The 13,913-nt window shown below is 45.8% G+C and overlaps 1 protein-coding gene across 1 annotated transcript; it reads left to right on the top strand.

The window, feature by feature from the left end:
- Nucleotides 1-755: 755 nt before the first annotated feature.
- Nucleotides 756-13,548, top strand: rpap1 (RNA polymerase II associated protein 1). The gene is made up of 24 exons (XM_030785770.1): nt 756-950; nt 1,039-1,187; nt 1,305-1,397; nt 1,607-1,802; nt 2,013-2,171; nt 2,279-2,503; nt 3,470-3,585; nt 3,798-3,896; nt 4,216-4,317; nt 4,594-4,761; nt 5,043-5,213; nt 5,569-5,703; nt 6,088-6,261; nt 6,548-6,705; nt 6,999-7,169; nt 7,489-7,684; nt 8,518-8,627; nt 9,335-9,530; nt 9,822-9,968; nt 10,428-10,570; nt 11,403-12,171; nt 12,307-12,483; nt 13,021-13,077; nt 13,317-13,548. Exons 1-24 carry the CDS (start codon nt 764-766, stop codon nt 13,464-13,466), a joined length of 4,248 nt encoding a protein of 1,415 aa, XP_030641630.1. The 5' UTR covers nt 756-763; the 3' UTR covers nt 13,467-13,548.
- Nucleotides 13,549-13,913: the final 365 nt, after the last annotated feature.

Below are 13,913 nucleotides of genomic sequence, written 5' to 3'. Positions count from 1 at the left end.
GTGTGCGCCTAAAGCAAAACTGCTTGAATCGAGATCCTTTGCGTGGGCAGTTTACCTCTGGAACCGTACAATACTGCCTGACTTCTGGGCTGATGCATTTTCTACGATGGCATAAGCGAAGCAACCATATTAATAATGACAATCGAAAAATATAACTCAAATGTAGGGGATTCAGGCTCTTAAACGAATTAATGAATGTTTCATAGCATTTCAATTTTTCCCTCTTCTTCGTCTTGTCTTCAGATGCAGAGTACGCTATTCTGTATCATAAATCTAAATTAAGATGAAAACTACTTGGATGACAAAATGATTTATTTATTTCGGTGAGATGGCGACAGATCCAGAGTGACTGTTATAGCAGGGCATGGTGATGGAATACTCTACCACGCCTGAGGCCATAACGTTTTCATTCATGGTACTGGTTGCTTTTATTTTGACATCCAAACGGAACATAAACCGGAAGTGCTTCTGTTTTGACCAGTTCTAAACAGAATTTGCTGTTTTGCACGTTGTTGGTCTGTCTACGGTTAGCTACAAGAGGATTCAGAAATTCCCACAGCAGTTTTATCTTTAAAAAAGTAAACAGTAAGTGTTACTTTTATGGCATAATCGCCGAAGAGCCTCACCATAGTCGCGAGCAGCTAGCAAGCCTAGGTGTTACGTTAACTTCAGACATCTGTAGAAACGGTGACACTGCTTCACTAATTGCACACAAAAAATCTCTAACAAATAGCTTTTGCCCCCTAGTTCGAACCATCTTGGGATGTTGCGGCGTCCCAAACCCACTGATTCAGAGGCAGACCTCCTTCGAGAGCAGGAGCAATTCTTAGCTTCAGGTAAACCATCAACTGTCCATGTGGTTAGACGACCAGATAAACGGAGAGGCGACCTAGGGTCGGGAGACAGCGAGAACGCACCTGGAAGTCAACGAGACGTGGTTACGATACCAGGTACCTCAAAACTGTCAGTAAACTTGAGAATTTTTGTTAAGGAAATACATTGGAAGATAAATGTAAGGAGAATTTTGTTGCCATTAAGATCTTCCAGATCAGATTCCAAGTTTGACACCCGCACCTCCTAAAAAGTCACGCTTTAAAAAAGAGAGAGTCAGATTTGAGGACGATGACGCGGAGGAGAGACTTGACCGACATGACACGCACATCAGTGCCGTTCTATCAAGGATTATCGTGAGTGTACACCCCCCCCCCCCCCCCCCCCCGCCCAAGTGATATTGACTTGTCATGGTCACTCATCTGTCCTGTCCTTGTTTTGGTACTTCATAATTTCCTCCTGTCTCTCTGTAGGAGAGGGACACAAGCACTGTACCTGTCTCACTCCCAGCATTCACAGGCTTAGCTTTCCCCAAAGTCTTGCATCGCTCAACAGTGGAAAACCAGGTAAGATACACTAATCAGGTCACAGTCAGTGAGGTAATGAGACAAGTGATTTTTAACCCAACAAAACCTCGTCACTTTAACAGTATCATTGGTTGTGAATCTGCTCTAAAGGATTTCAGTTTTCTCTTAAGAGATTTCCCAGGAGAGTGTTCTAGTTGTGGAGTCTTCTGTGTTGTCACATGATGAAATATGTCCCCCCCTATGTGCAGGGGCAGAGTACAGTGCCTGGGGGAAGAAAGAGTATTTTTGCTCGTCAGATAGAAGCTCATAGGGCTAAAGAGGGGTCCGCACCGTTACAGACAACTACACACGCCCATGTAGCTCCATCAGCTGTATCTAAGTCTGCTACGTCTTCCTCATCTGTAACCAGCATGGAGACTGGGCATCCTCAGGCTGCTTTTGCTGGTAAGTATTTGCAGCAGTGGGTCTTGACCAAAAACACATTTTGTCTTGATTTTGTCTCTTAGTGACTTTTCAGCTTTTCTTTAAAGTTGTTGCCAACTGTCTCTGTGGATTTACATCTTCCAAGAGAGATTTTTAACCATGTGGAACAGAGCCAACTGCGATGACCCGTATGTTTGCTGCCTGTGTACTCAGTGACTGTGTTTGGTGCAGGTGCCTCCGGGGGTCCGTTACTGGTCTCGGGTCGGGGGTTGGGCCGTGCAGACGGCACTGCGGAAGTCCTGAAGATTCACCAGGAGAACCAGGCCAGGCTGCAGGAAATGAGCGAGAGTGAGATTTTGGAGGAGCAGAGGAAACTACTTGCACAGCTAGGTGAACAATAACATCAGTTTTTTTTTGTGTGTGTGTGTGTGTGTCTTATGTGATTATTTGACAGGTTCACATCCATAGACCTGACCAGATCATTGCTTTCCTTCCAGATCCAAGACTGGTGAACTTTGTGAAATCTCGGAAAACCCAGAAACCTCAAAACGTCACCTCGGCGTCCTCTCCTGCCCGGGATGAGGATGTTGGGAATCTCGGCCCAGCCGACAACGCCGCCGCGCAGCCAGATAACACGGAGCCAGAACACGTGTTGGCGGACGTCGTTATAGACAACGACCTCAGTGATTCAGAGGCGACAGAAACTCAACCTCCAATCACTGGTGAGTATTCACATTCTCTTTCAGTCACTTGGACCTCGTACAAATAGTTGATAGCATTTAACACTTATTTAGGCGTATGAGAGTGAATGGTAAGATAGACGGGAAGTCGAGAGCATGGTAAAAAAAAAAAAAAAAAAAGAAAAAAAAGAAAAAAAACAAAATCTTAAAACTGGACCCTGTTGAGTACATTAGTCCTGACTTCCTCTGCATTATGGGCCAAAGCGTTCCTGGATCGCTTCCAGTTCTTTCTCCTCTGCCTTCGCAAATAACTGCACCCGTGTCTTAATGCCCATTTGGCACGGGGAGCGGAGCTCAGCTATGCGGCCGGTCTCCGGGGGCAGAGGCATTGATTTCAATTAGTATGATTAGTACAGAACGGGCCAGAGCATGGCTGGGTTTGTTTTAGAGTAATGGAGGTAAAGGGAAAAGCCTGCAACCAGCAGAGATTGATGAAGCCATCGTAGCAATGGTTTTCGTACTGCAGCTGCACGGCTGCTGGACCTTTGTCTGAGCAGCTCTGCTCTGTGGTGGTTATGCACATGTATGTCTGAATCAAGCAGTAAAATTGTGTATTAATGAAAAAACTCACCAAGCTCCAAAAATGTCTCTGTTCTGTGAACCACAGAACCTGTGTAACATGCTATACCTGGAACTTTCGTGTTGTGAGACTAGAGTGTTAAAAACTTTAAATTAAAGTGGTAAAAATTAGAGTGTTTTAGCATGTTTTTTTTATCTAAGTGATGTTGATGAGGTAGTTAAGACCAATGATCCAGGGTCAGACAGCCAATCATTGGCGGTTTACAGACAACCTAGAATGTAGAGGACATAAAGTTAAGAAACTGATACTTTGTTTGTCACATTCTAATATTTTCCTCTACAAGTGTCGCATGGTCTTAATGTGCTGGATGTGGGCACTGTAATCAAAGGAAAGACATTAGCATGACCAAACCCTGTTTATCCGCGCAGCCAAAGAGCTACCAATCAAGGTAGAGAAAGACTGGCTCCACATGGACAGGTTAGAGCCAGAGAAACTGGAGTGGATGAGGGATCTCCCTGCCCCCAGGAGGCGGGGCACCAAAAAGGTAGGAGGAACGGGGATGTGACTGGCGGTTGCTATGATATTATTATTATTATTATATGCTTTAAAAGGTTCTCAAGAGACAGAGCTTTCTTTTTTGCACTAATGTCAACAGATGTAGACATGTTGAGGGTTTTTTTTGTCCCCAGGCTTTTTCAGGACAGATGTGTGTGTGTGTGTGTGTGTGTGTGTGTGTGTGTATTTGGTTATTGACAGGCTATGCAGGCCCGTTTTGACTTCGCCGGTACCCTCATCCCACCAACACAAGACCTGCCCACCCATCTGGGCCTTCATCACCATGGAGACGAGCCAGAGGTCAGTCAGCTCTCATCGTCTTACTTCTAGAAGTTTCCGTGTCAAACTGAGTGAGGAATGAAACGGAACCTCTTCGGAGACCTCGGTCTTTAGGAAACCAAGCAACTGTTCCTTGAAATGAGAGAATCAGCAGTTTTATTAACAGCATGATATTTAATATTGTACCACATTGTGCACTAAGTATGAAAAGGCGATGTAGAATATTGCTGAGGTGCTGTACTTGGGGGGGGGGGGTGGGGGGGGGGGGGTTGTGAAAACTTGTCTGCACCATGTGCGCAAACGCGTAAAGAGGTAACAGTGTTTGGTGTGTCTTTGGTAGCTGGCAGGCTACTCGCTCCAGGAGCTCTTCCCGCTGTCTCGCAGTCAGGTCACTCAGCAGAGGACTTTAGCCCTCAACACCCTGGCCAACATCCTGTCAAAGGTAACGGTTATCAGGAATTCAGATAGACTATATAATCTCTTAAACCTGACAGAAAGACTGTTAAAGGAAAGCATGACTCCTGTTGAAAGAGTACGTTGAGAGATGTGAATCAGATGTCAACTGTTCTTTTTTTTTTTTTTTTTTTGAAAATTGCCAACAATTAAGAGTGATAAAAATCCTTACTCTCATCTCATGATTTAAATTGTTCAATTATTGAACGGTTCCTACAACACCTTTCTAGCCAGGTAAAGAAGGACTGTATGTGTGTTTCTTCAGGCCCGAGCCGGTGAGTATGCTGCCTCTCTGAAAGGCAGCATGTTGGTGACCCTGCTGGACGCTGGGTTAATCTTTCTCCTCCGCTTCTCGCTTGACGACAGCGTGGAAGGAGTGATGTCAGCAGCTGTGCGTGCCCTGCGAGTTCTCCTGGTGTCCTCCAAAGACGAGGTAGAGGAGAAAACCAAGGCCTATGAGCCAAACTAGACGCTCTTGTATGTTTTTAGACCTCTTATTAGACCTGCACGAGGTTTTTCGTTGCCTTTACCTTTCATTGTCATATTTACACTTTTTATTCATTTTACCTGAAAAACTCTACACATTATAGACAAATTTGCTATTAAAAGAGACAGGTGTTAATGTGATAATCATTGTTGTGGTGCTTTGACATCATTACCATCAGGGATATTTGGAGTATTTTTCATTTTGTAATGTTTCATTAATAACGTTAGGAATGTTTGGATGACACTTTCTCATGGCACCTGGGAATGGCAGCGTTCCCACTACTGCCCACTGCTGAGGAAGAGGAAGACGACGAGGAAGAGGCGGGCCTGGGCGAGATTGTGAAAGAGAAAGAGGAGAGGAAGGCGGATCATGATGTTGTTCGACAAGATGTCGTTAAGGTGACCATGAAATCCTGGCGTTCCCTCATCGCGCCACTCAACACACATATGTGATGTGAGGTCTCTACTTGTGAAAGAAATCCTAAAGGAAGTCTTAAAATGCTGTTAGGAGCAACTACATGCTCTCCGTGGATGTTTACTGTTGTGTAGTAATATATTTATATAATGAGAAATACAGTGTATTTATTACTGATTTATCACTGTTATTTATTATATTACTGTTATTGTTATTTTAGAGTTCTTGCTGATTTAATATAATTTTATATAAACCTGTGGCGTCATTGACTAGATCGTTTTCAGATAAACCTTGTTTAAACCCTTTCTAAAAAACCCCCAAACAATCGCCCGCTCTTAGGGATTGCTGAAGATGAAAGTTCTTCCACGGCTGCGCTACATTTTGGAGGTGGTGCGACCCTCGCCCCAGGTCGTACTCGAAATTCTGGAGGTTCTGATCCGATTCGCTCGGCATTCCTCGTCTGCTGCTACGCAGGTAAAACATCACCTGACACATCACATCATTACGTGACCCCCCCCCCCCCCCCCCCCCCCCCCCAAAATATAGTTCTCTTCATCAGTGCACACAAGAGCAGTGGCTCTCAGCTTTATGCCCTGTTTCTCCACAGTCGTCATACCCCTCTATTAAAACCACCCGATGCAACATCGTAAAACGTGCAGTGACGTTTCTATTCTGTGTGTCTGTGAACACCGTTTCTTCCCTATTGTAAAATGTTAGATGTGTTTGATACTGTGCCTAACACTTTACACTGTAGATACCTGGGGGAAACTTCATATTTATTAGGATTATGGTTTAGTGCTGGAAATATCAAACATGCCCCCTCCCCCTTTTCGTTCTTCTCCACCCTGTTTTCTGTAGATCTTGGATTGCCCAAGGTTGATGGAAACTGTGATGTCAGAGTTCCTGCCCTGCTCTTGGACTCCTGTCAGCTCATCCACACCGCCCACGTCCTTATATGGGCAGCCCGTTTCCATGGCGATGAAGCTTCTCCGAGTTCTTGCCACTAGTGGAAGGCATGCATGTGCCAGACTGGTGTGTTGGACCTGAATGACAAAACCTACCTGTGTTTGACTTTTACCCACCTCCTGTATTGAATTTACATTATTCATTCAGTATACTGTCACATTCAGAACAGCTGTTATGACCCTGTACAATAGCTACATAGATATTGTTTAGAGAGCAAGGAGTAGCAATTTACAAGAAGGAAAATGAAATTAAAAGATTAGATGACAATAATAATAGTCATTATTATTAGGTTGCCAAGTTACTCAGTTTTTGATAAGGTTAAAATAATTGTTACTTGTATTGTCTTTAACAGTTAAACTCATTGGGTGGAAGAGAGCGTCTGTCTCGTTTCTTAGCTGCGGAACCCTCGGAGCTGCTGTTGGAGCCAGGGGAATCTCTTCGTTGTAGCACCGAAGCACTTCGATTCTGGGCTGTGGCCACGAGCTATGGCCAGGCCTGCAACCTGTACAGGTGAGACAGAAAGCAAGCAAACTCCTGTTTGATACATGTTCAGTATACGATTTCTCCTTTCTATATCAATCCCTGGTCACCCGTAAATATCCCCCCTAAACTATTGTTTCAACATTGTTGCAAGGCTGTTGTTTCCACATTTTCAACATTGTTGTAAAGCTATTGTTTCTGCATGGGCAACATTGTTGCAAAGCTGTTGCTCCTACAAGGGCACCACTGTTGCAAAGCTGTTGCTTCAGCATTGTTGCAAATAGCCTTTGTCTCTCTCTGTGCTTGCGCCCTATCTTGTGTAGAGACCTGTACCCTGTCCTGATGAGAGGTCTTCAGTCAGCCCACAAGCCCAGTGCCCCCTCCACGCAGCTCCTCTCTGTGGAGCTCCAGAGGATCAGAGCCCTGTTGATGCTCCTGACCCAGGTCACACACACTGCAGGCTGTCACCAAGAACTGCAGGCTAGCCTGGCCAGGTGAGAGTGGCCTGTCAGCTCTCTGGCCTGGAGCTGGATTCCATTCAAACATGCAGAAATGCAAGAGCTCAAGCTTATGGTTGTAGGATGCATGCTTTTTAAATACTGTTTCATGGAATTTCTCTATGATATTTAACAATAACCAGATCTTTGTATATAACACGTTTCCTTGGTTTCAGTATCGGCATATGCTCTTTAGATTGGATTTGTGTAAGAGCGATACTTTCATGGGAGGGACCATAAACATCTGAGAATAAACAGTGAATGCTTTTGACGTGTACTCTGTTAACCCCTGACCAGTCCTCTGTTTGGACTGCAGTTCCCAAGATGCCGAGAGTCTTCCACCTCCTCCGGTGACGTGGGGTCACGTGACGGGCCTTCAGCCAACTCTGATTGGCTTACTGAAGGGATGTTTGAAAACATTGGATGATCCCGTTCAGAGGGCGTGCGCTCTGAGCCTTCTCCCTTCCTATCTGCTCTACGTGGGAGCGTTTTATTCCCAACTCAGCATACAGGTGACTTAAAGAACGGCTGCTATCTGAATCCCTTTACCTTCACAGAGAATACCCTAAGACCGCCCCTCTACCTGTAAACCAAGAGTCAAAAACTCAAACACCATCCTAGTGGAGCCGTAGCCCTCTGGCTCTTTGTTCTCCCCTCTTCATTAGAGGTGGATTACTTACATGCTGATCAGTGTACTCTCATATATTGAATATTTTTCACGTACTGTTATTTTGGTATACAGCGTTCCTGCAGTACTGCTGTGACAAGCCATATTTGCACTACCTGCTATACTTTCACTGGATTGCCTACACCCTCCTGCCCTATTTGCACTGTTTTGCGCTGTGGTAACTTTTGCTTTTGCATTTGTATTGTTTGCATTGTGCATGTTGCACCGGTGGTATTACTGTATATGCTTTTTGTTATGCTTCGAGGCATAATAGCAATAACGTCGAAGTTGAAGAAACAGGTGTGTGAACTATTCAGAGAGCACAGTGATAGGTTCGCTATGAAAACCAGCTGGACGTCAGCCCTCCAGAGCTGGATCTGGGCAGCCCTGCTGTAGATGTTATGTTCAGTGGGTCTTGTAAAGTGGTCTGATAGTAGACAGAGGGCAGACTTGTGCCGTGGACTCACACGTCCCCTCTTCATTGAGCGTGAGATCTGTGTTGTCTCATGTTCAGAGAGATGTTGGTAGTGTGTGATAACGATTAGATTTTGGTCGGCGAATTCAGACCAAATGTAACCTACATGAGACGTGTCTTCCATCGCACTCCCGTGTCACGCGTACCACGTTAGATGACATCATAATTGATGTTTTATGCACGATGTTTCCTCTGTGTTGCAGAATTCATTTCAGCCTGTGGAGTGTCTTCAGGAGCTGGAGTCGCTGACGTCGGAGGTGCTCCTCCCACTTCTGTCCCATCAGGCTTTGTGCTCTGTGATTGACAGCCTCAGGTTAGCCGTGTAATGAGCCTCTGAATAGGATGGGTCCTGTAACCTTGACATCTATTGATTTACTGAAAATGGATTACAGCTCTGCTGCTTTTGTAGCCAGTTTTATTGTTGCAATTGTGCAGTGGATTTGAATGGCATCGCTATCCCTCAAACGATGACCGCTTCCAAATCAGTTTGAAGGGCTCGTGATGAATCGGGAAAAGTTTCAGGCCAAAGGGAGTCGCAACCTGGCATCTGGCGTTTTGGGGGGGGGGGGGGAACAGAAAGGGTTGATGTCAGTGGCTAGAGTGTATAACATTTTGTCAAGAATTCAGTGTCACCTCTTGGGGTTTGTGAGATATGCCACGTTGGAAAAAAAAAAAAAATGCAACTCTTGTGAATTAGAATTAGTCTTGCTCTAATTAACAGCAGAATAACTCAGTTGCGCATTAGCATTCACCGCTAACAGAGCACCAGTATTCATCAAAAAAAAAAAAAAAAAGGAGACAAGTTGTTTTTTCATAGACGTTCCTCATGAAAAAAGCACGAAAGTCGACAAACCCTTGATGCTTGTCGCCCTAAACAAAGAGTAAGGGGGGGGGGGGGGGGGGGGGGGCACTTAAACGAGCTGATGACGTCAACACCTTGTGTGTAGTTACCATGGTTTCTGAGTGTGTCTTAGACAATGCGGTCATGTTGCCTCCCTCCGTCTCTCTCTGGTGTTGCAGGTCCTGTTCGGTCATCTGTAACCCCATGTCATGCGGTTCCGGGCCCGAGATCGTTTCCAGCCTGCCTGGATTGGGCTGCTCACCGTTGAAAACCCACGCCGACCGGACCGGCACCAGCTCCCCCCTCCCCCTCCTCACGGCCTTTTATTACCTGCTGGACGTCATCGCGGGCATCCACCGAGGTCTTGCCAAGAAGGTTTGTCGTTATCGCAAAAGCTAATGAGTAAAAACGACCTGTCGTTTAAAACAGAGATGTTATGGAAAAGAACGAAAACCCACCTGCGTTGTTTCCTGGTCCTTAGAAAGCTGTAATCGTTCTTATATCAGCCAGAACTTCGCTCAAGGTTTGTCTCGAGGTCAAAGAAAAAATCGAACGGCGAACAAATGGGGTTTTAAACGGCTGTGAGATGTGTGTATACACTGCCATCTAGTGAAAGATAAAAAACCAAACACTCTCTCTCTCTCTCTCTCTCTTCTCTCCTTTCAGTTTTCTAGTCTCGTGCTGCGTGACTCTGTCCTGTGTTACCTGCAGGCCTGTGGGGAGACAAGGCCCACAGTTTCCCTCTCTACCGCCTGGATCTTAAGACACGAACATCACCTGCTTTACCTTCAGTTAAGACTCGCCCACCGACTGGTACTGCAACCTAAAAACCTTTATCCGCTCTCAAACTTTTATATATATCACATCCCTACTGTCACACTTAGATATAACCATATACACTCTCCAAATTTAAAATGAAAGGTACTCCCTTATTGATAGAATCTTTAAAAAAAGCAAAGACACAGTCACACATATTAGGTAATACTTTGAACCAGCATGTTCCTTTGTGATCACCTAGACAAAAGCCGTGACGTTGTTGGTCAGCTGTTGGCATTTTGACATGGCTTACATGAGGAATTTGCTGTATTAAACGGCCTGTACCTATACTATTTCCACTTTGGTGCCATTAAGATAATTTTATGTTTGTTTTGTTTTTTTTGATAGATAGAAAAGAAACCACCATTTTAATCAATCATCATGTTTCTGTAATGTGCACAAACTCACTTTGTAACATGATGTTGCTGTGAATTGATGTGACGTGGGCACATTTAGGTTCCTGTTGACGCAGAAGTGGCAAAACATGCTGCCCTCATCCACAAAGTGACCCTGGGGCTGGTTATGTGGCTCCTCCCAGGAAGTGAATACCTCGCCCACTGTCTCATGTCCTCTTCAGTCTTTAACCAGGAGCTTTTACCGTGAGTACCTGAATCTGCCTCCTTTAATTACATTTACAGTGTTAGATTCTCCTCGGGCTGTTATTTATTTATTAAGTTCAAACAGTTTTCTTCATTGACTTACTGATGTTTTTTTAAGTGTGAAGGACTGTTCCTAATGAGGGAACACACTTAAAAACAGTCTACACTTAATAGCTGTCCAAGGACGTGAGAAAAACTACTACTTCTTCAAGTCTGCAGCTGTAAAACCGCTGCCGATTTGCTCGAGGTGGTAGACTGTCTACGTTTAAACAAGCAAAAATTTTTTTTCAATTTTATTTATTTATTTATTTTTTTAATTTTCAGTTTCACGTCTTAATGTCAGCTGAAGTCACATGACAGTGAAGTGTTTGTATTTCTAGACCAACAGTAGGAATTTTACTTAGTGTCCTTCTCAGAAGACAGATTTTTCATGGCTGTCTCCTCTCAGCGAACTTTTCAGTCATTGCTCTCACCTCGTTTTCACAGAGTCCTCAGCCGTAATGTTCCACTTTACACATCATATATGTAGTAATTATCTCTGTTAGAGACCGATTACGCTAGAATGTGACCTCATTAAGAGTAGAAACATGTTCTGTTTCCCACGCAAAACAGGATAAGCCGTGTTCACCGAACCTTGCTTTGTTTGTCTGTTGTAACGTTTAAATTGTAGAGGGAGTCGTAAAAACTTAAACTTAGACTTCAACTGAAAGCCATTAACATTGATAGCTGTGTGCTTTCATAATAAAACGGTAATCAGTGCGGAATTGTGCTGTTAAACGCAGCCAGACCCTGTCGTTTAAACAGAAATGGGTGTTTCTCTCCTGTTACGTAGTGAGGCTGGGAGCGGCGGTCCGGAGGCGGCCGAGCTGTCGGAGTTACGCCTGCAGGAGGCGCCAGCTCCCGCGCCGGGACTGGGCGTGCTCCTCCGAGACGCTGTTAGCCAGCTGCCCTCTCTCCGGGGCTGCTTCCTCAGGCACCTGTCGCACCTGGAGCCCGCTGTCCTGACCTCGCGAGACCGACACTGCGGGAGAGCGCCCTGGGTCAAATCCCAGCTCCTCCCAGAGCTCTCCGGGCCCTCTCTTCCGTCTGATTGGCCGTTCCTGCCGCTCATCAGCCTGTATGAGCGAATGGGAGTGTTGAGTGGCGGCGGGCTTGAGGTGGAGGCCCTCCCCCCGGGGTCAGTGCAGTCCGTCATTCAGTGCCTGCAGTGGCTCTTGGTGCTGGAGACCTGGAGGGAACAGTCGCTGAAGGTGGTGCCGCCCGTCGCGAAACTGGCCCGTCTCTTCTGCGTTTTCCTGTCCTCCAGCGACCTGTTCCTGGACAAACCCGTGCAGCAGCTGATGTGGGCCCACTTACGCGGGCTCACGCGGCCGAAGCAGCTCGCGGCGCTGGATCTCGGGACGCCTCCGCCAGGGCTGGCCTCCTTCCAGGACCTGTACTCGGCTCTGCTGGCCCAGTTCGAGGCTGTGTCCTTTGGTGACGTGGTGTTTGGCTGCTTCCTAATACTCCCCCTGCAGAGACGTTATAGCGCCACCCTGAGGATGGCTGTATTTGGGGAACATGTGGGTCTGTTGCGGTCTCTGGGTGTCCCACTACAACAGGTAGGGACAGGAGATGGTTAATTGGGTAATCAGTTTAACTAGAACATTCTAGAACTTTTCTGTGGGTAAAAAAACAAAACAAAAAACAAACATACCATTTTTTGATACAAAACAATTTGTTTCCTTGAACCTCAGCTGCCCATCCCACTGGAGAATTTCACATCCCCCCCAGAGGATTCCTTACCCTTGCTGCGCCTGTATTTCCGTGCCCTGGTGACGGGGGCTCTGAGGAGGAGCTGGTGCCCCGTGTTGTACGCCGTGGCCGTGGCTCATCTCAACTCCTTCATCTTCTCCCAGGATGCAGTTGCACAGGTGCCCCCCCTGCTAGCTCCGTTAGCACTCCCTGTAAAGAGGGATTTCTAATGTCAGCCTCGCCTCAACTGACGTAACTATAACCCCAGTCTTAGCTACATCTTTGCCGGGTGTTGCGTTCTTGGCCGAAGTTGCGCACTGACTTGTCTGAAAAAGCACTAAAAATGTAGGCTGTTGATGTTGAAAAGATAACAGTTGAGGCGACGACCTTAACGTTAACTTGAGATGTCTGTCGTGAGGGTGGGAACAGGGCTGCAGTGTTTTCAATGCCAGGGGAGTGCCTTGGGTGTCTGTCTCAATGAAGACGAGTTGCGCTATTTATATGAAATATGACAAGTCCGAGGTATCGGCTCAACCAGTAATGCGTATAGGTATCGGCTGATTTATGGGAACCATATGCGACCCTGTTTGATTCACGGTGTGTTTTTTCTTCCATGCCTTGTCTGTGAGATCTGAATTACGGCACCGACGATGAATCTTTTTTTTTTCTTTTTTCGCCCCCCCCCACCCCCCTCCCTCCCTCCCCTGTTCCTGCAGGAGGTGGACGCAGCACGCCGCAGCATGCTAAGAAAAACGCACTACCTGACAGATGAGGTACCTCTTTGCCTCCTATATCCTGTACATCTGTCTTGTTTTTTTTTTTTTTAAATATTTTCTCTGAAGTTTCCTTTATCTGCACTTACTATCTTTAACACTCTCCTTTCACGTGCGCTGCGGCCTCAGATAATAGCAACCCCCTCCTTTTCCTGTCTTTATCTCATTCTTTCTCTCCCTCCCTCTCTCTCCGTCTTTCTCTGTTTACCCGCAACTAACAGCTGTTTCTCCTGACCTAGGTACTGAGGAACCACCTGTTGTTCTTTCGGCTGCCGGAGCAGAACAGCGAACTTGGCTTCCTCACCTACGAGCAGTTGCCGTCTATTCGATCCCGCAGACTGGAAAGCGTGCTGGGGACAGTGGAAGGAAAGGTTGCAATGGAAGACTGATGACCCCCACGACTGAGTCATACTTGAAGCACCATTGGGCCACAAAGCTGGTTGGCCTAGAAGAACCTATGTCAAACATAGATTGTAAAATAAAGTTGATTTTGTACCCGAATCAGCTGTTAACCACTGTGTTTTTCCTCTTTTTTTTCTGTTTTAAATGATAGCCCAAGAATGATGCTCTGTCTGCATGCAGAGGGAGTGTAAAACTTCTGGAGTAAAGCAACACGAAAAAAGCACAGTGTCAAGCCTCCCTTAAAGCAGTTCTGGAAGACTTTTGGAATGAAATCCAAGAAAGAAATTTCTTAAAGTGAATGTCTCCGCTAAACACTCAGCAACTGAAAATGCAGTAAACTCACACAACAATCCACAGCTTGGGTAAAGTCTGCTTTTATTTTTAATTTGTAACACTCTGAAAAGGTTCGTGAAAAGCAAAAAAAAAAAAATTCA

Source organism: Chanos chanos, chromosome 1 (assembly GCF_902362185.1).
Source record: "Chanos chanos chromosome 1, fChaCha1.1, whole genome shotgun sequence".
Lineage (NCBI taxonomy): Eukaryota > Metazoa > Chordata > Actinopteri > Gonorynchiformes > Chanidae > Chanos > Chanos chanos.
This window is presented reverse-complemented; position numbering and strand designations above follow the sequence as displayed.

Bases quoted from the DNA above. Each gene is read 5' to 3' on its own strand.
- rpap1 (XM_030785770.1), top strand. From the start codon at position 764: ATGTTGCGGCGTCCCAAACCCACTGATTCAGAGGCAGACCTCCTTCGA. The intron at 5,214-5,568 runs GTGACCATGAAA...GCCCGCTCTTAG, and splicing joins TTCGACAAGATGTCGTTAAG to GGATTGCTGAAGATGAAAGT. The intron at 6,706-6,998 runs GTGAGACAGAAA...TATCTTGTGTAG, and splicing joins CAGGCCTGCAACCTGTACAG to AGACCTGTACCCTGTCCTGA.